Source organism: Podarcis bocagei, assembly GCF_964188305.1.
Source record: "Podarcis bocagei genome assembly, chromosome: 4".
Classification (NCBI taxonomy): domain Eukaryota; kingdom Metazoa; phylum Chordata; class Lepidosauria; order Squamata; family Lacertidae; genus Podarcis; species Podarcis bocagei.
The window spans coordinates 63383948-63405895 of NC_138128.1; the positions used below are offsets into that span (position 1 = coordinate 63383948).

Genomic DNA, 21948 nt, shown 5'->3' on the forward strand with positions numbered 1-21948 from the left:
TTTGTTTTGGTAGGTGCTTGGAGGGTACTGGTGCCCATTTGTGGCCACTGTTTGGTGTTTCTGGACCAATCACAGGGTGTGGCAAGATGCTCATGGAATCCAATTTGGGCTTGGCGAAAGTGCATGCATGCAGTGGGTTGGGTAGGCATGGTATACAATGAAAGTACATTTTGCCAGCATTGTTCAACCCTCTCATATTTCAGTCATTTACCTGGGTGGAAACTTTTGCAGTTGCTGAAGGTCAGTGTTCAAGCCCATTTGGAATTCCGGGTCCTATAACAGTGGTGGCCCAGGGCCTTGATTGTGTGGGCTGAAGCTCCCTCAAGGTGGGTTTGTCAGGATTATGGTGACCCCCAGCTATCTTAATTGGGCATGTCAGAAGATAAAAAGGGAAGCCCAGCAAGCCCTGGTTGCAATCCTGCATGATACTATTCACCACTATGTTACGGTGGAACTTCGTGGCTGAATAGGCTCACTTCTCCAATATGAGTAACAATAAAAAAACAATATTTTTATTTAAAAAATAAAAAAAATTGTCCAGTAGCACCTTAGAGACCAACCAAGTTTGTTCTGGGTATAAGCTTTCGTGTGCATGCACACTTCTTCAGATACACTGAAACAGAAGTCACCAGACCTTTATATATAGTGGGAGGGTGGGGTGGGGTTTTTCTCAGGAGGGTAGTAGGAGATGGGTGATTGACTCGATGGGTATGGTAAATCTGTTGACGACTGTTAACAACTGCAATTATTCCTACAGGAAAAAGCAAGGGATAGTATGCAGATGATTAGCATATGTAATGAGACAGGAATCCAATATCTATTAAGACCAGGTCTCTCCATAGTTTTCAGTTTAGTGATAAGTTGTAATTCAGCAACTTCCTGCAGTGTGCTTTGGCCAACATAATTTGCTGCAGGTGGGAGAAGAGGGACTAAGTAGAGGCTTGTCCTTTTCTGTGGCGGGTACGTGTAGGACTTCTACAGATTAGGGTTTGGCGAGTGCCCTTGGTGAAAAGCAATTTGCCTTCTGTGGCCTCAGTAAACTCAGTATGGTTCCATTTGGGGTGGGTCTGGAAGACTTTTCTTACCACTTATGGGTGGAACTGACAGAAGGGTGGACTTAAAACCCACCCCCTTTCATGTGCCACGGTTGGCCTCGCCTGATCAGCTAGCAGTTTGGTTCCTCCACAGTTAACACTGCAGAAAATAGGAATAAAATCATGGCCCCATATTTCACCCCAACTTCACACATGTCAAACGTCTTTATTCACACAAAATAGGGTTCTTGGTCTCCCTAGACTTCCAACATGTTGACACACAGGGCTTGTAAAAGATGAATATAATTCAATATCCGGCTTGCTTGTTTTTAAATGCTAGAGTTCTGAGAACTTTTTTCTACATAAAGGCATTTGGTTCCCAAATTCTATTGTACAAAGATTATTCTGCCTTTAGATAGCTATGTTCCATGCTAGTGACGACTGCACCGAAGTGCCTAACTTCCACACTAGGGATGGGGAGTTTTTCTCTAGGCCACATGCCAATGGTAAGGGATGAAGCCCATGGCAATATTTGCACTCTTTTCTCTGCTTCTCTGCTAGCAAGTCTGCCTTGCCTTTGGATTTTATTTTTGAAACATTTGACAGCTGAACATCCTTAGCAGCACCTCTTCCTCATTTCACACATCTTGACTACTGATAACACATAATTCAAAAGCAGTGAAATATTTACTTGCTTTATTGTTTTTGTATAGTAGCAATAAACTTGTAATATACATTCAGTGGAGTATTTCACAGCTTTTCGACTTTGTGAGTTGCCAGAAGATGAAGTTCTAGATGTTTTCCATTCATGTTGTGAAAGCCAAAACAGTACTATTCTAGCACGATAGTTGCACAAACTCCCACTAAGTAAATGAGATTCGTATGCAGTACATACACAACGGCAACAGGCAGCTTCAATCAAGAATCCTTTTTTTTTTACCGCCTATCTCCTTTTGCTAAATCAAAACAAAGCTACCACTTCATTTTATGTACAATGTCCAGTTTAAAAAGATGGGTTTCTTCTTTAAATGTGCCTTATCTACTCAAATTTGCAAAACAGTAAAGTAATGGTCTTTTTTGATTTTACTAAGGCCCCAAAATACACAGCATTGTCCCCATACTTTGTATTAATTCAACCCTTATTTTTTATTTGCAAATTGGGGAGTGGGGTGGGGATAAATAATCCAATAATTAAACCATTGCCAGCTGACATTAAGAAGATCCCATTCATCCTGATTCAAATGTATAAATTAATATAAGAAGTCCAAATGGGTAACTGAACAAAATTAATGGATTTACTGTAAGCCATGCGTTCAGACACAGCAATTTATGGAGTTCCTAAGGAAGCAGTTCTGCATATTCACTCTAGCAGGAGAGAGCTTCGCATGTCTATATGCTTTTGTACTTGTGTGGCTGCTTTTTCCACTGATGGGCGTAGGTAAATCCTTGCAAGCAGGAAAGTTTCCATCAGTTAGAACACCCACCTATTAATAGTAAAATGGCTTAGAGTCATCTTTCCGTATGAAGCAATTTGGTGACTGGCGAAACAAAGGCACACCAGTGGCTCACCTCATTCATTTAATCAAGATATTTTCAGACTACTTACACAAGAGAATGACACCAAACTGGGAGAAGTTGTCAATGCTGCAGAAGACAGAATTGGGATTCAAGATGACCTTAACAGATTGGAGAAATGGGCCCAAACAAACAAAATTAATTTCAATAAGGACAAATGTAAGAATCGCCAGCCTCACAAATATAAGAGAACATGTGGCTTGCCATTGGTGCATGTGAAAAGGATCTAAGCTTAACAGTGATGCAGTAAGAAAATAGGCTAATGCTATTCTAGGCTATATCAATAGAGTATTGGAAAATATACTTGTCTTTGGAAGTGCTTGACTACCAAAATGCCTTGGTTGATCGTTGCAAATATTGTAGTACCATACACAAGCATCTATTTAACTCAAGAAGTTCCTGCAAAAACAACATTCCTTGCTGCTTTTCAATAAGGCTGTGATGATATTCAAAACTTATTTAACTAGTAAAATCACAAACAACTGGAGTTTTGTATTTAAAACCATTGTTGAACTTGCAAAGATTCAAGATGGCCAAAAGAAGTGTAAGTTGCAAATGTTTAGTATATGTTCATCCTTGTGTAAAACTTGATTACAAATGGGCTAATTGCTAAAACCTGCACTGAAGCCTAGTGATAAGCTTGCACTAAGGCACATGTGCCTGTAAAAAGTTCATTAATGGGTAATTCTCAAGAAAATTGTTAAGACCAGATACCTCCGAGTATCAGACATGAAGGCTCAGCAGGTCTGCCATTCTTAAATTGTGGCTGGCTAGAAAGCTTACCTCAGCAAGGGTAATCATTGGATATACAGTGGTACCTCGGGTTACATACGCTTCAGGTTACAGACTCCACTAACCCAGAAATAGTACCTTGAGTTAAGAACTTTGCTTCAGGATGAGAACAGAAATTGTGCTCTGGTGGCACAGCGGCAGCGGGAGGCCCCATTAGCTAAAGTGGTGCTTCAGGTTAAGTATGGACCTCCGGAACGAATTAAGTACTTAACCTGAGGTACCACTGTATGAAATTAATCATCACCATCATTCCAGAGGAACCTTCAGAATGGCTGTTGGACTCAAAGGAGCATGAAGGTTTTCCCCGAATTAAGTACGTAACCAGAGGTACCACTGTATAAACTCTGTGTTGCAGGCTTACTTACCACACTACTTTTACTTCTGTTGCATATACATTTTCCTTTTTAAAACATAATGGAAAGATCCCATACTAAAACACACAAACCTGTATTTAGGATTTAGAGAGGTATCTTAAAGAAAATCACTAAACTGCTTCACAGACTCCAGCCTTTAGAAATGTAAGGCCATAATACTCTTGACCAAATACTCTTGCTATGCAAATCAAGTTGTACCAACAACAACCCAAACCAATTTCTTTTTTACAAAAGTGAAACAAGACGAACCATTTAATCCCTTGCTACATAATTTTCAATATAGACATTTTGTTCACAAACACACAGTTCATTTAAAGACCTCTGTCAAAAATTTGATGACTTGAGCGACAAGAGGTTAGTTTACAAAGGAGTCGTTTGGTGTTGGTTTTCAATCTTTCCCTCTACAATTAGAAAAAGCCCCAAGAGCACACAACATTTAGGACCAAAACATACATAGCTGTGCCACTTCTGCACACACAGGAGTTCCTTTTCGTTCACCATTTTGCATGTCTGGATGAATGTAGTCATGGTTTTTGTAGGAGATGAAGATTTGTTCCCATCTTACAACGAACTGGTGCTGTAAGCTGTAGTTGTCAACCGTCTTCCGATATAAATCCTGAGACCAACAAAAAGACAGCCAGTAACTGCTCTGCTTAATTATGAAAGATGGTAGGGAACCCCCTTTTCCTCTTACTTTGACTACTCACTGTGCTATAAGATTGGTGGGAATCTGATACCACAAAGGATCCAGCCTTCTAAGCAGCTAAGAATTGGCTGGGAAAGGTTAAGCCAGGGGTAGTCAACCTTTTTATACCTACCACCCACTAATGCATCTTTCTTGATGGTAAATTTTTCTTATCGCCCACCAGTGCTCGATGGAAGGAGGATTCAGCTTGTGCCATAGAACCCCCTACCACCCACCCAGAATCCTGAAACACCCACTAGTGGGCAATAGGGACCAGGCTGACAACCCCTGGCTTAACCGAAGAAAGGAAAGCTTCCCATCCTAGCACACCTGGAGGGTTAGAGGGGCCTGCTGAACCCTGTGGGATAGGGGGCTGGAAGCACATTTTCCTCACACACTTCCTGATGGTGGGAGCCTTATCATTTTTCTAGGCAGTTTCAAGGAAGCCTTTAAAAGCTTGGAAAGCTTAGCTCCATCTGGGTCGTGTCCATGTGAGCAAGTAATAGTTGTGAGCTTACTTGCACGGCTGAAGTAGCCTCCATTGGATGTCTGTTTCCAATGGATTGCATCCAGTGCTCCTGTGCCTACTCGTATAGCAGATTTCTGCTTATAGAACAGAACTTCCTCTTGTTGGCCTCCCTTCCACCCGGCACCCTCAAAATCTGCTCCGGGGGGTTTGGGGGAGTGCAAGGGAAAATGGGGAGGTTTTGATGCATGAGTGGAACTCCAGATGCACATCGCTGGACATCACTCTATACCTTGCACACATCTCTACGCCACTTGCATCAGATGACAAAATGGGAAATATCGAGGCACTGAAAAAACAAACTTGGGGGTGGGGGTGGGGGTAAAATCTGGTCCACTTCAAGGATCGGAGGCAAAGCTACTACAAAGTCAGATTTCATGTTTTATGGCTGTGATAAAATGTCATGGCTGCCACCAATCTGGGATGAAGGAGATGTCATTCCATTGCTGCCATTCACTCAGCAGCAATTACAATTCTGCACATTCTAATATCTGAAAACTGATCATCACCCTATATCTTTATAGCACAGATCTGTCTTCTTTTTGCTGTCGTCACTTTAAAAAAAGGAAGAGATTTTACCCCATTTTGTTTTATAACACCGGTGTCTACCATAAACCTCAAATATCACCCCAAAGGCTTATTGAATGATTCCCTGAATGCAGATTCTGTCCATGTAACCATATTTGATCATGATGGGTAAATTACATTTTGATGGAGTTTTCACTGCAAGTTATCTTGTAGATCAGGAATGGGGAGCCTGTCTTCCAGATGCTGGACTACAAAAGACCCATCCAGCATGGTCACAGTAATGGGATTTGTAGTTCAGCAAAATCAGGTTCCCCATCCCTGCCGTGGATCAAAACATTTTGAAGTGGGCCAAAGCGTAGTGAGCCTAGTTTTTCAACTATAAAGCCATCTCTGTGCCTTAAAAAAAATGAGCACTGTATTTCTGTGTTACTCTTTCTTCGTGTAAATTAGTCAACACATAAGTTTCTGGGAGAAGCACACTAGACGTCTGGTCCCCTACAATCTCCACATTGAATTGACTGAAGGACTCCTTACCCTAATCCAATGGCAAGCAGATGGGAAAGCAACAGAGATGGCAGAAAAACCTTCAAAAATTCCGCAGAGAAGATGCCCCCTTTCTTCATCACGCTCGTGTTTCTCATGCTGAGGGTAGCAGTGCGCTTGGGGTGTTTAAACAGAAATTCCCTAGTTTGTGACGAGAAAAGAAAGAATCCAATCTGTAAAGGTCTGTCACCATATTCTGTACATACCAGCGGGAATCAAGGCAGCTTCTGTCACACTTACTTGGGTGGAATGTTTTCAGGCCTGCTGGACCAGTCCCACATCCAGTCAGAATTTTTCTTCAAAAGCTGTTCAACTTCTTTCCTTCTTTCCTGAAAATCTTCCTCAGACTAAAAGAAGGAGAGATATAATCAATTGGTTTGGATGCTATTTCTAAAGTGAGTGGGGGGGGTACACCTATTCAGCTTCTTTGGCCATTTCCACAGGTTCCCCATCCCCGCACCAGACCATTCGATGGCTTGGAAAAGGCTCTCAGCCATCTTCAGAAAAGGCTCGGCTTTACCTGAGAGCTATTCTTTTCTCCACTGCCACGGCTCTCGACTTCAGAAGCTCTGTGAACGTCCTGAGGCGTCTGGGATCGAGGAGGACTTGGTAAAGAGAAGTTACAGGGCATTAACCCACATAGAACAAGGTTTCTAGATTTTGTTGCTTTAGCTGCAGGACCAAGACAGTTCAGATTCAGATGCCATAACTCAGCCACTAAGTTCACTGGGTGACTTGGAGCCAGCCACCATCTCTCAGCCTAACCAACTTCACAGGGTTGTTGTGAGGACAAAACATGTGGGTGGGTGTGCCTTTGTGAAGAACTATGCCTTCTGAGCTACTTGGAAGATTAAAATGGAGGAAATAAATACTCTCAAGATAAGCATAGAAGAAGAATGCTGAAGTTCTGGGAGTGCATACCCTCCAACATTCCTCATTTCTCACTCCCCACCAACTGACCCTCCTTGAGCCCCCATTTTGTGCATCCCCACCCCCGCAAAGCATTTCCTATCAGACGATAGGCAAGTGTCACCATTACTACATCAACAGTACCCTAATCACTTGTTTTCCATTTTGGGCTAACAAAACATGGGCCACAGTAGCAGCATACATAAATAACCTTTTCTGACACCTAGGAATTTCAGTCTGAATTATCCGGGGTTTTTAGGAAAGTACTTTTAAACATTTTTTCCCCCAATTCATTATGGATCATTTCCCAATTGTCTTTTACTCTTATACAAGTCCGTAAATAGAGACATTCTAGGATCAAATCAAAAGGGACATGGGTGGCGCTGTGGGTTAAACCACAGAGCCTAGGACTTGCCGATCAGAAGGTCGGCGGTTCGAATCCCCACAACGGAGTGAGTTCCCGTTGCTCGGTCCCTGCTCCTGCCAACCTAGCAGTTCAAAAGACGTCAAAGTGCAAGTAGATAAATAGGTACCGCTCCGGTGGGAAGGTAAACGCCGTTTCCGTGTGCTCCTCTGGTTCACCAGAAGCAGCTTAGTCATGCTGGACACATGACCCAGAAGCTGTACGCCGACACCCTCGGCCAATAAAGCGAGATGAGCGCCGCAACCCCAGAGTCGACCATGACTAGGGATCCCTTTACCTTTACCTTTACCTTTACCATGTCAGGGGTCCCTTTACCTTTACCTTTAGGGTCAAATCAGAAGCTGAGGCAGCTTTCATAATACCCAAACTATCCCTGGAAAATGGGGACACTTGGAAGGTATGGGAGTGGCCTCAGCTCTTATCCAGAGACACTGATTGGATCAGGGCCACTTACATCATCTCACAGATCTGCCGGCCTCTTAAGACTACATGCAAATAAATAGGAGTGTGTATCCTTTGAAAAGAGCAAGTGCTATCTCTTTTGTTGTACCTGTCACAATGGGAGCTCTCTCGTGAGCTGCTTCTTCCAGACTCATGCTGGGCATCTAGAAGGATTTTCTCCATGTCGCCATTGTGAATAGAAATCGAGGCTGGGCCTTGCTCCTGGCTTGTTGGCTGGGCACCGTTACCATTCCCGTTGCTGGAAAAGTGCAGCTCCACCCAGGAACCTGTTCGGCATATGTTCAGAAACAAAACAAAAGCCACACAATTGCATATTGGGAACCCTTCAAGCAGTTTCATTTGCTGGCATTCCTGGCTTAATGGCCTCCTTCTTGCATTCCAGGAAATGAGCAGAGTATTGCCTGTTAATAATAAATCTCTGCTCTAATAGGATCCTGCAATGATGAAGCATTTTCAGTCACCATCAGAGCACAGGAGTTAGGTCTTCACCCTATGCTGTCTCAACACCAGCACCACACTTGATGGTCCTTTTGAAGATCACCTAGTTCCCACAACAGAAGACCCTACTGTGTATGAAATCTGCAAAAAAGCATGTGCAGATTAGGGACGTCAGATGAACCAGTCAGAAATGAGCTATCAAATACGCTGACCTATTTTGATTTACTTTGTTTCCCGGAGGCGTAGAAGAGGACCTCCAAGGGGGGAAATGATCCACAGGTGCAAAGTGTGAGTAGGATTCTTAGTATCAGAAAATGCATTCAGTATTCCAAACATGGTAGTGATACTTGGCTTGGAATCTGGATTAACAAACAGACTCTATTTCCTTTTTCCTTTTTAAGCATTGCAAGTCCCGGGCTGCTTTATACATTCATGGGTTGTCTTTCCATCAGCCACAGTGCCGGGAAAAGCACAATTTTAATTCAGCTAGATATTGACAAATATAAGGCTCCATGCACACATTATATTCTACATTCAATGCACACCAGGATATTGGGGGAGGGGGTTCCCTCTACCTAGCTGGCACACAATATGGACCTATTACATATTTCATGCCCTTGAAAAGCACTTTCCCACAAACTGACTTCATTCCAAAAATAAAAGCTGAATTGATTCTGCATTACCCAGCAGAGCGTCCATTTGAAAATGGATGAAGGCAGCTGCCCAAGGACGTTGTGGGCTGGCATATACCAAGACCACAACCGCCACTTCCTTCTTCACCTGAGGCATAGGCAGGGCAGAAAAGGCATAGCTAATCTAACCAAGGGGAGGGTTTTCAAGTCCGTAGGACGTAACCACACCCACTCTTATGGAGGGCAGGATGCAGAAACAATCTAGATGGAAAGCAGCCTGTTCAAGACAAGTATTTGTGGTTCTTTATTGAGCAAAACTACTTCTTTGTACCACAAATGAAATATGGGTGTCCATAGCTTAAGAACAGTATGTGAGAAATTGCCACTTTTTTCCTGTGGAAGAAACAGCATCCGAATACTGCATGTCTCCAATCCCTACCATAAACGCTGGTTTTTAAAATTAAATGTGGATATGGGGGCTGAGTCTAATTATACAGCATTTTGAATCTTTCTGTTCAGATTCAGTAAGTCTTTATTATGCACAATAAAGGCATCTTACAAATCAGTTCATTGTCCTTGTCTGTGGCCTGCTTCTGGGGACTAAAATCCCCAGGATACTTAGTAGCAGGAGAAGGAAGGAAGTTAAAAAAGGGGGAGGGGGGACTAGCACAAGCAACATGTCAAACAACCGCAGGCATCCCTGTTGCCAGATTGAAGCTATAAATAGCCTACAGATTATATATTATACCACCTACTACATAATATCTCCTGCGCAAACAAGTCCTTCTGGGTCACTTTGAAAAATAAACAGCCCCTGGGAATTGTGAAATACCCTCTTTCAAAACAAAAGTTATAAAAGGCACCAACAGTTTTCAGTCACATGGCATAAACAGACAGCTGCCAGCCTGCGCTTCTGCCTGCTAGGTCTTGAAGCTTTCCCAAGCAACAGAAGCCCATTCTGTGAGGGAAGCTGCACCAGTTGAATTTCTACCGCAGAAAGAGGGGAAGAGAAGCCAGCGAACAGAACTCTTAAGAGAAGCACAAGGTGGCAGTCAGATTTGATATCGTGGTCATTAATATATTAATTGCCTTCTACGCAACAGTCCCAAGGTGATGTACCATAAAAACAATTTTAAAAACACACACACAAACAGTAAACACATTTAAAACAAAACTGACACCATACAAAACAGACACAGCAAAGACTCATTTCTCCAGCTTGGAAAGTGCAGATAGTTGCTGCCTGCCGTAGAGCAACAGGAATGCTATTTCACAGATGAGGACAGCTACACTAAAAGTCTCCTGTGAGTAACTATGGAGCAGGCTTCTGAAAAATCTGGAACTTGCAGGAGAAGTTCTTCCACAGATCGTGGGAAATAAGCTGAAGTAGAGTTTGGAAAAGACTACAAACTACAACTTATTTTCTCCTTGTTTTGTATTTCAGAAAAAGACAACTACAACCCAGCAAGAATTCTGCCAGTGTACCCTATACATTCAAAATACCAGGCAAGAAAATTAAATTTAAAAAGAAATCTAAAAGTATGGCTGATGGTGCAGTGGGATGTTTCACATACTGTGCAAGTTTTACATTTACATCCGCTAGTTTGATTTCACTTCCCTTAAGCGTTTTGTTTTTTGTTTTTTTTTAAGGAGGATAGGGCATATGCATCAGCTCTAGTCACTACAGTGTAGGTGGGGCAGACCTATATGAATGTATTAAGATCACAACGGTACAAACTGGAAGATTTTTGCTTCCTACATAATTATTTTTGCAGCGCTACATCTAGGGAGCTCATATGCATTTTGTATATCACAGTCCTCAGCACATTTAACTCTGCATGTTAACTGCACATACATGAAATCACATGCTTCACAAGAATCAGGTGATGTGTCGCTAAAATCATTTCAGGCTTGGTAGAAAGTTGACTATATGATAATGATAATGAGAAGAAGAAGAAGAAGAAGAAGAAGAAGAAGTTATTATTTATACCCCACCCATCTGGCTGGGTTTCCCCAACCACTCTGGGCGGCTTCCAACAAAAGATTAAAATACAATAATTCATCATATATTAAAAGTTTCCCTAAACAGTGCAACAATAAGAATAATATAAATCAATACCAGCGCATCCGCTTTGCAACGGACTTCATATTTAGCAATACACCCTGGTACTGTTATTATTACTTAATGATCCAATTACTGGTACGATCTACATCCCACTTAAGTCAATAGGGAAATTCCCTTTCATGTTACAATCTACCTTCGGGTTTCTCATTGTATGTTGGTAATAAAACCCAGGACTGCAGCTCCTTGAACAAGCACCGTATGTCAATAATTTCCGAAGGCCAATTATTTACAGCCACAAACGTTGCACAAAGTTCTGAGTAAAGGGCCTATGAGTCATGCAGGCAAAGGTGTCAGGAGCACAGATGGGAGACAACAGGGATGACTCTCGCAACAATAAAAAAAAAGTGCCCTGGATCTGCCCGTCCTGTACTTCGAAGGCCTTGAGCTACACAGCCCTGTGTCTGAACAATACTTGCCCTCCTGGTTGGCACTTCAGCTGGCCAGGAACATTACACGGTCGGTGCGAGGCGAAGGAGGAGGAGGAGCAGCAGCAGCACATTTCCAAATCTTAGAGAGAAGTCAAGCTATCGACAGCCCTACCAAACCGAGAGGGCCTTGGCCAGGAATCGGGGGCAAGCTTTCACCCTGGCATTTCGCCATCCCATCCGTCTGCTTCTCCTACCAGTGCCATTTCCCCACGAGTTTCAGAATCGCAACCACCGTTAGGGGAAGGGGAGAAAAGGAAAACAAAGAAAGAGTGACTTGGAGAAATCTCTGGGGTTCAGAAACCAGGCGATCAGGAATGCCCAATATCTCTGCCTCTGATCAGCCAAGAAGAAAAGCCTATCTCCCTCCCTTCCCCCAGTAAGACTTATCCCAGTAGAGGCCCAATGGTAAAGGAGGCCCTTAAGGATCATACTGATTTCATGACAAGGAGGCCGATCCCTTACCCTGCAAGTTCTCCTCTTGCACCCCCAGCCCCTCGCTCGACGACATGGCTCCTGGGAAAGAAGCGCGTCTATTTTGGAGTCTCTCTCTCTCGGCTGCTCTCTTCCCGCTGACGCCGCTGACAGTAGCAGCTGCTGCCGGTTTCGGGAGCCAGCCGCGCACGCCCAGCTGATCGACCCCAGGGAGAGATCCCGTCTGTTATTGTTATTGTTGCTGCCGCAGGTTCGAGGGAAGGTGACGTCGAGGGAGAACGAGCGGCCCGGATTGGCTGGCAGGCCAGATCTTCGCCACGCCTCCTCCTCCTCCTCTGCCTGGCGATGTTTGCAGTCAGCTGGCTGCAAAAAGCGAGCAGGGGAAGAAGCGCAAAGAGAGCAAGCGTGGAATCGGGAGGTATGTAAATAGCAACCCTTGCAGTGATCGCAGTATTTTGCGAGGTTCCCTAGCAAGGCGGCTCAGCTGTTCCCCGCCCCCCCCAACAGGCCTGCTATGCTCGCGCAATGGAATTGTTGTTGTTGTTGTTATTATTATCCAGAGCACTTTAACGCAGGATTTAAACCCACGAAGAGACCCTGCCCACCGGACCATCAACTGCATTGCACGCTCCGGATTGGCTGGAGTGGGTGGCAGAAGGTAACCGATCCCGTATTGGTCGCTGAGCGTGGCTGGTCTTCTCTCTGATTGGGTGAGGAGCGGGGTGGGGTGGGGACCTCCAGGAGGATCCCGTCGCCACGCAGCCTCCTAGTTAATCTTTAGATGAACGATTGTGACCTCCTGTTCCAGCATCGTCTCGTGCAGCCCTTAAACTCGTGCGCTTGCTAGGCAACTTGTTGACCTGTCCAGCTTGGTCGTCTGGGAACATTAACCCCTTGCTAGCTGCAAAGGCTCTTTCGCTTCCTGCGCTGTTATCTATCACTTTCCTGGTGCAGAAAAAAAAATGTGCTGTTAAGCTTTCGCAAGCAAATGTCTCCTGAAATCTCCTTTACCCCACTAGCCTATTTGATAATCTCCCTATTGCCTAAACTACGCCACTTCTGTTTCCTAGGCCCAGGGTAGCTGTGTAGAGCAATAAAACTCCACAGGTTATTCTGAAATCTGCGAAGAACCTAGAAAGCTGTCTCATACCTTGTCAGAGCATAAATCCATCCAGTGCAGTATTATCTACGCTCTCCAGAGTTTGAGACTGGGGACATTAGGGATTGAATCTGGACTTTTGCACATAAGTGAGATGTTCTACCACAGAGCTTGGGCCCTTCCCCAGAGGTCAGTCAGCATATCAGCTGATACATGGCACATAGTGGCATTCCACCCAGCTCTTGGAAATGCTTCTTCTCTGAAACCTTGTGTTGATTTTGCCTGCTTAAGAAAATGCTTTCTGAGAAATATGCCCAAGAGCCAGAATGTTCCCAAGCATGGCATCTTCAAGGTTACAGCTTCTGCTTCACTGGCCTCTCCCATCTGAGAGCAAGAGCATCGGGGGATGGGTATAGCCATGTGGAAGTTCCGCCAGATGGACAAAGTGCAGTTTACCATGTTGCAGGAATTTATGTATAGATTGGGGGGGAGGGTTGCCCCTCCAGCAGATATCATGCACATGCAGCACACTACCAAAATTAGCACAATCACTTTTGTGACTTTTGTGATTTCTCCCCACAAAACACTTCATCACAGTTTCTTCCTATCTATTCAAAGGGCCTTTACTGCACGATACCAGATGTAAGAATTCACTGAAAAATGTATCTATGTACTGGCTCACTGGGAAAACTTCAGAAATTCATATAGACATGTGAGCTCAGCTACTCAGCAGCCCCTCTGCCTGAGTGATAATTCCTGGCATCCTGATACCCGAGTGCCAGACAGGTAGCCATTCCAGAAATAACAAACCCAGATGAAGACAAAAAGGTGTGATTAACTTGGCTGGGAAGCAGGGAAATGTAAATATCTATTTTGTTACACTTGATAGGTGTTTGATGGAAGGCAAGGAGAACCATGGGGCAGGGTCCAAGATGCTCAGATTACTGCCACCAGACCTCCCCTTTCATGATGTAACCATGATGTATTAGTGATGTAGTTTGGGGGTGGATGTAACATGGGGATTAGCAGCTAACAAAAGTTTGGGTGCTCTTTTGTTCGGGGCTTCCATCTTGTTTCACCTTGTGGCAGGTGGGAGTCCTGTCACGGCAGTCTTCAATAAAGACCAAGCCTACTGGCTGCTGTTTTGCGCTGGTATTCCTGGCTGGTGTCCTTGTTTTTTTGTCCAAGGGAGCCCTCAGATTAACAACCCTCCATTAACAACCATTTCCAAAAATAGGCTGAGCCTGCATGCAGGTATATTTTCACCTCAACACAGATCAGAACATCCATAATTGGGTTCACATAACTCCATACCTCCAAGGTGTCTCCGATGAAAATAGAGACATCCTAAGGAAAAGCAGGGCATTCCAAGATCAAATCAGAAACTTCTGTAAATCTGGGGCTGTCCCTGGAAAATAGGGACACTGATGCTTTGCCCCCACCCACTTTGACCTCACCCACCACTGCTGGTATGTATTTCTCAACCACTTTCTCCTGAAGGAATGCAGTCTCCCAACTGCCCAAAAGATTGTCCACCTCTGCTATGAGGTGAGACAGAGAGTCCGAGAACTTTGCGCAGGGATCAATGTGAGCATGGGATTGTACTTCCAGATCCAGGAGTCTGTTGGCTGGACTACTTTGGCACCCACCAATGTATCTCAACTAGCAGTGTATAACTTGATAACAAAAAAGACACTGAGATACCGTAACTCAGGTGGTGCCCTGTGGTAAACTCTGCTCTGCTGGTGTAATCCCTTCATCTTTATGCTTGTCAGTAGATACTGATAACTTTTCCCCAAAGAGATTCCTCTCTGGAAGTTCAGTGGCCTGATCAGGGAGCTCTATATAGAAATCCTGTCAAGCTGTGGTGTTGATGGTTTTCAGTTGGTCCTTAGCACAGATGAGTGAGTCAGAGACTGTACTCTGTAACCTTGAAGGTTTTCACAATAGGCTTCGCAGCCAACCACAGAAGCAATAGGGAGGGAACTTGGCCCATCTCTTCAGGAACTGAAAATAACTGGAGAGTCAAATAATCCACACTTGTTCTGGGGGAAACCTTCATGTGGTGTAATGCTCCTTTGAGTCCAACAGCCATTCTGAAGGTTCCTCTGGAATGATGATGATGATTAATTTCATACTGCTTTATATTTTTAAGAGGAAAAAATCACAACTCATTAAAAAATCGAACAAAACAATCCAGAATAAAACACTTCCAAAGGAAGTCAAATATAAACTGCACATTTAAAACAATATAATTAATAATAATAAAATAATAAAACTGCATAATTAATAGCCAAGTCAGTGTCAAATGTGGGTAGAACAGCCCTGATGAAACATTCCATGGACCCCTCTTATTTTGATGGTTGCAAGTTGTTTGAAATTGTTTCTATTTTTTTAATGCTGTAACCTGCCACAGGGTCTTAGGGTGAAGTGTTGGTTGTAAATAAATTATAATAGTTATTAATTATATTGATAATAATGCTTAGAACAGGAACGGGACCCTGTGGCTCTCCAGATGGTGTTAAACTTCAACTTTGATCACCCCATAAAACAATATATATATTTAAAAATTATTATTTTATTTTCATGAATGTATTTTTAACAGCAGCAACAATAGATAACTAGCGTAGCCCATCAACATTTAGAAAGCCCCACAGGCTTCCCATCACTGGCTTTGAATAACCCCTAGTAACCCAAACAACCACAACTGCCTGACTCAGCGTAAGGCAAGCTTCCTTTGTTCCTACTTCTTGGGGGAAACAGCATCAGCATGCAATGAAATGCACTTCCCTAATGGGTGGTAATAAAGTGTTTTCTAGGCTGACTCCATTAAGCGTGCCTCATTTGTGTGTGTGCTCTCTGGTTCAGGCCAATGGGGAGCACATGATTTCCCCCAAAGCATCCTGGGAATTGTAGTTCCTCCCTCGCGGAGCCACAATTCTAAGCACCCTTAATATACCACAGTTCCCAAGATTCTTTGGGAGAAGTTATACATGTTTTGAATATGTGGTGTGGATCTGGGCCTTAGTTTACACTCTGCTCTGGTTCACCAGAAGTGGCTTAGTCATGCTGGCCACATGACCCTGAGCTGTACGCTGGCTCCCTCGGCCAGTAAAGCGAGATGAGCGCCACAACCCCAGAGTCATCCGCGACTGGACCTAATGGTCAGGGGTCCCTTTACCTTTATCTGCACTTTAAAATCCTTCTAAGTGACCCAGCATGTAGCCCGTGTTCCAGACATACTAATCCTTATATCTGATTATCCACATTTCCCCCATCCAAAGCAGCTGGTCTCAGTGACTGGAAGACTTGGGTGTTGCAATACGGCTATCTGAAAAGGAGAAACTCGCATTTGTTGATTGCTGTTATGAATGACTCAACCAACACAGTGCGATAGAGACACACACACACACACACACACACACACAGAGAGAGAGAGAGAGAGAGAGAGAGAGAGAGAGAGAGAGAGAGAAGATTTGCTTGGATTATCAACGATCTTGCCTATATCAATACCAAGAAGCAAACTGTAGCCTTGAGATCAATCCCCACAATCTTTGTGATGACCCACAAATCCCAGGCTCCAACAAATGCAAACCGTGTTATCTTCCTTAAATATTGACTGAGACTGTAATAATCTCTGGAAAATAAGCACATTCTAAAAATAGGTGATTGCTAATTTAACAACACTACTTGGTGCATAGGAGCCAGAGAAAAGGCTGCTTTTGAGAACCGGGAAGCACATTTAATGATAAAAAGGTGATTTCTGTGGCTGAAGATAGCTAGTCATTGGAGCTAAACCCAAGATTTTATAGACTTATTATCTAGTTAAATGCAATCAAGTAGGAACAGACAGTTATCTGCCTCAACTCCCCTTTCAGTCCTATGAGATCCTGCTGCAAGTGAGACCGTCTTGGCTGTCAGTCCTGCAAGACCTGTTCCCAGGTATGCTAAGCCTTTTTTTCAACCTGGTTGGGAAGAGCAGGACCCTCACTGACTGCAGCTGCAAAAGCTGAGGCTGCAGAACAGACTCTTGGGCTGGGATATTGTTTAGGGGTTTTTGTTGCTGTTGCTGATATTAATTTTCTTACACCTTCCTTTTTAGATCTGTTTGCGATTTATGTGGAAATTGTTCAGATATGGTTGTGTACTTGTTGATGGTTGTCGAACCATAAATAAATGGTTTATGACTACTTTTGTTATGTTTGTAATTATATAAACTCTTTTGTGATGTAAGGCATGGTTTTAACTATGGAAAGACGGCATACAAGTCAAATGACGATGGTGATGATGCAAAAACAAAAACAAAAAAACCACAGGGAAGGGGAACTCTGGAGGGAGAGGGGTGTATGGGAGGAAAAGAAAATCTATGCATATGCACACCCAAACTCTATCCGTTTCCAATAGTACTTTGATATTTCCCTGCTACTAGGCTTCAACAAACATGATACTGTATTTACGCGAATCTAATGCACCATCGAATCTAATGCACACCTCAATTTTCAAAACCTTGAAACCAAAGCAGTATTTGCTAGTGAATGTAAATGTGCCATCAAATCTAATGCAAACTCTACTTTTCTTGACATAATTTGGCCAAAAAGGGTGCACAGTACATTTGAGTAAATACGGTAAGTTCTGGGATCCCTTTCTGGAAATGTGAACATGTACTAGCTGCTTATTGTATCAAGTCTTGTACGTGTCTGCCCAGGACTTGATAAACATCCTTCTGATTCTGTGCTCACATACAAATGCAAAACTGCTCAAGTTGACCCATGTCTGATCATTCATTTTATAGCAGGTTACAGGCTGGCATTCTTCCATAATAGCTCTCTGTTGCCCTCTACCGTCTCGCAACAACATTGGCACCTGGGTGAGAAAATAAGGAAATCACTGTCCATTCTCCGTCTTCCTCCCCTCCTGCTGTGTTTACTATCTAGCCTCAATTCTAGACAGCTTGAAAGCTTGCACAATGTGATATTTTGTTTGGCCTAGTAAAAGTGTTGCCCTACAAAGGATTTTGGAAGTTTCCAATGGGTCAAACCAACTACGTACTTTACCTTGTTGTGTGAACTCTGAAAGAGTAGCACTGCTGAGCTGGCTTTCCAGAGTCACTTTTCCATGGGAGGTACAACATTTCTGTGCAACTTTCCAAGGAACTAGATGCTAGTAGTGAGCAGGTTCGGGGCAGGGGGGCGGAATGGGTGGAGCAACACATGTAATTATTTCTGTACAGTGTGCTGGTTGCTATGCACACCCCTACCCACCAGCCAGCGAAGGAAAAGGGCAGGTGAAAACACCCGAGGATGCAAAGCAGGGCTGGTGAGGGGCAAGACCTAGGGAGAGGGGGTGTGGTTAGAGAGAATCGCAGTGACTGGAGAGAGTAGCTTAGAAGGCTGCATCTGGCTTTAAGTCTTCCGAGCAAAGAAACAAGAAGGCATGCTGCCCTTCATCCCATTCATAATGTGTGGCACAAACATTCTGCACGTGCAGAGGGCTGGATCATGTGATCTTTTCCTTTTGAGGGGATAGGATTGTATGATTCGGCCTTCAGGCATGCAGGTATCAGGCTAGTGTACCTGTGTGACATTGGAAAACCTAATGGGAGCTGGAGGTCCCCCCCTCCAACCCCATGTTAGGAACACCTTTCACGGAAGATGAACTATGACCCAGGTAAGCATCCTAGCCGGCCCAAAACAAAACATCATCTGGACAGAGAGCGTGTTAGGTGCAAATATAGGACACGGTCAAATCATTTACCAGAACATCAAACCCTTCTGACAGCCAGGTACGTTTTGCGGTGGGGGGGGGGAGTTCTTATAATATTTATTTTGACTGAGAAATGATGCCTGGTTTGCTTGTGGATTCCTATTCAGCATTCAACTGTCTGCTTCTTAGGGACTGGGTGAGCAAAACAATTAATCAGGGATGGCAAACTGGTGTGTTGCTGGTCTCAACACCATACACTCCAGCATTTCTCTGATGACAATAAGGATGTCCTATTCAATAATAATAATAATACCCCACTCCTCTGACTGAGTTGCCCCACTCTGAGCAGCTTCCAGCATATGTAAATACCCCTATATAGGGCTGCCTTCAGATGTCTTCTAAAGGTTGTATAGTTACTTATCTCCTTGGCTTGAGGGTCACATAACTTCATACCCTCCAACATTTCTCCATTGAAAATAGGGATGTCCTAAGGAAAAGTGGGACATACCAGGATCAAATCACAAAATGGGACAGCTTCTGTAAATCTGGGACTGTCCCTGTAAAATAGGGACACTTGGAGGCTTTGCAACACTCATCAGCTGCGGCCCAAGTATGGTTAGTGGTCAGGGGATGATGGGAGTTGTAGTCCAACAACATCTGGGCAGCCACGTTTCCCACCTCCGCTATATATGAAGAAATTATATGGATTGGCATATTTGGTATTAAGCTCTAAGGCTATCAGGTGATTCCTGAAGAAAGAAATTTTTTTCTTTATTTTACTGACGTGCCTTAGGAACGTGAAATTTGAAAAAAACACAGCAACCCACACTGGTTTAAATGTCCAGATAGCATCCATATTGCTCACTGGATTGTGCTACTTGGCTTGAAGCGTTCTGTCAAATACATGTCAAAGGCTAATTGGGTTGTGAGCCTTCCTTCCACAGCGGCCTACATCAAAGCTATGCCCTGGATCTGGCAACTGTAGATTGAACAGATATAAATAATGTAAAGGTCTATCGATCTGCAAAGTTGCTTCCAAATGCATCTCTATGGGAACCAACTTGGTCTACATTTTCTTCATTCCGCATCCCGTGTGATACTGACCTACCTTTGTACAAGTGCAGCAGTAATAAGAAAAGAAAATCACCAGCTGAAATCAACACAATGACTTCCTATGGTGTTAAGACAAAAGTAATTACTTAATGGTTATCTTGATTGATCATTGAATGGCCACAGTGCCGGCCCTGCTAGGAGGCACATTGAGCATCAAGCCTCAGGCAGCAAATTGGGAGGGGTGACAGAAGTATGTACACTGCCACTTGCCATTTAAAGCACATGACTTCCTCTAAGGAATCATGGGAACTGTAGCTTCCCCCTCACTGAGCTACAATTCTCATTACCTTTAACAAACTACAATTCCCAGGATTCCATAGGGGGTGTCATGGGCTCTGTATGCTGGAGGTGCTTTAAGTATATGGTGTGGATCTGCCCTACATGGTAAGAGGAAAAATTCACCAGAGACAAGAAACAAAGAAAGATGGCAAACAAAAAATGTAGGACTCCAGCACATGTCAGCATCTATGAACAAGTGCACAAATTGCAGCTTTGCTTCTAGTCAACAAGCATTGATTAAGCACTGCTCAGACTTTCAGAAGCTTGGGCCCACGGGAGTATCTTTGTATTGGGCAGCTCAAGGCTTCTGCAGCTGCATACAAATAATCTCTGGATGCATCTGATGTCTGTAGGATGTCTTGCTGCTGCTGCTGCTGCTGCTTTCCCCCTCCATTCCTAACATAAGTCAGCCCTGCCATTCTTCTCCTCCACTTTCAAGACGCATAAATCACACTGATATAATTAACTGCATCTAAGCCTGTTCTACGTGCAATAGCCACTTTTTCACTTATTAGAAGTCACAGTGTTCTATTGAGCTCCCTACTATCGTTATCTGGCCAGTCTCTTGTGTGTTATGCTGATCAGAGTCACATATTTTACTGCTTAGGCATCATCTGCCTCATTGAGATTTTGAAATTAAAAACAACAGCAAGTCACAGTTCTGCCTCAGTGTAGTCAGATATAATGCTAGTGTCACAGAAGCCAGGAAACCTGTGGGGTAGTTTATTAAGATAACCATTCAACTTCCACCCTATTTACTTAGCCAAGCTGACAACAACTTCCTATCCATTGTTTCGATCGCCCAGATAGTTGTAAATGGGATGTAAATTATCTCCACTGAGACTGGATTCAACCACAACTTATGTTACATTGATTAGTTTGTATAATGCATATGAAGTGAGGCGCACGACCCCCTTCTCACATGAACCCAGGAACATGGAAGTCACTTCCATGTGATGCACAGCAGCCTTATGCTGCTGGATTGTGTATGTGTGTACATGTATGTGAATGGAGCAAACGAGTAAGCGGGACGGAGCCAGGGTTTGTGGGTCTTTTCCACCCAGTCAGAGTCCTTTCATTCAATGGGGTGTCAGTTGGGTGGGAACGACCTGCACAAGCCATGTGGTTGCTTCATTCACACACACACACACACACACACACACACGTCCCACCAGTGGAAGACCTCATTAAAAGGAAGTGACTCCCACACATAGGCACCTAATATTAAACATGATGCAGAAAAAGAGGACAGAGAGGTGGTTTCCCCTCCTCTCTCATAACACGAGAGTGATCCAAGGAAAGATTCAGGACAAGCAAAAGAAAATGTTTCTTCACACCACACACCACTTTAAAAGGTGGTTAGATAAAATTTTTGGAGGTGAAAGCTATCAGTGGCTACTAGCCACAATATGTAAAAGGTAAAGGTAAAAGACCCCTGGATGGTTAAGTCCAGTAAAGGCGACTATGGGGTCGCTGCGCTCATCTCTCTTTCAGGCTGAGGGAGCCGGCGTTTGTCCGTAGACAGCTTTCCAGGTCATGTGGCCAGCAGGACTAAACCACTTCTGGTACAACGGGACACAGTGACGGAAACCAGAGTGCACAGAAATGCTGTTTACCTTCCCACTGCAGCAATGCCTATTTATCTACTTGCACTGGCATGCTTTCGAACTGCTAGATTGGCAGGAGCTGGGACAGAGCAATGGGAGCTCTCCCCATCACGGGGATTCGAACCACCAACCTTGATCGGCAAGCCCATGAGGCTCAGTGGTTTAGACCACAGTGCCACCCACGTCCCATGTGTTTATGTACCAGTTGTTGGGAATCGCAAGCGGGGAGGGTGCTGTTGC

At 43.9% G+C, this 21948-nt stretch overlaps 1 protein-coding gene and 1 long non-coding RNA gene across 2 annotated transcripts; one reads left to right on the forward strand and one right to left on the reverse strand.

The window, feature by feature from the left end:
* Positions 1-1713: 1713 nt before the first annotated feature.
* BNIP3 (BCL2 interacting protein 3) lies at positions 1714-12128 on the reverse strand. The gene is made up of 6 exons (XM_081189513.1): positions 11938-12128; positions 7941-8118; positions 6578-6662; positions 6298-6404; positions 6049-6198; positions 1714-4391 (listed from the first exon to the last, which is right to left on the reverse strand). Exons 1-6 carry the CDS (start codon positions 11981-11983, stop codon positions 4337-4339), a joined length of 621 nt encoding a protein of 206 aa, XP_081045639.1. The 5' UTR covers positions 11984-12128; the 3' UTR covers positions 1714-4336.
* An 89-nt stretch (positions 12129-12217) lies between these two features.
* Positions 12218-13706, forward strand: LOC308584651. The gene is made up of 3 exons (XR_014006966.1): positions 12218-12325; positions 12470-12565; positions 12978-13706. It is a non-coding gene; the product is annotated as an uncharacterized lncRNA (long non-coding RNA).
* The last annotated feature ends 8242 nt before the right edge of the window (positions 13707-21948 follow it).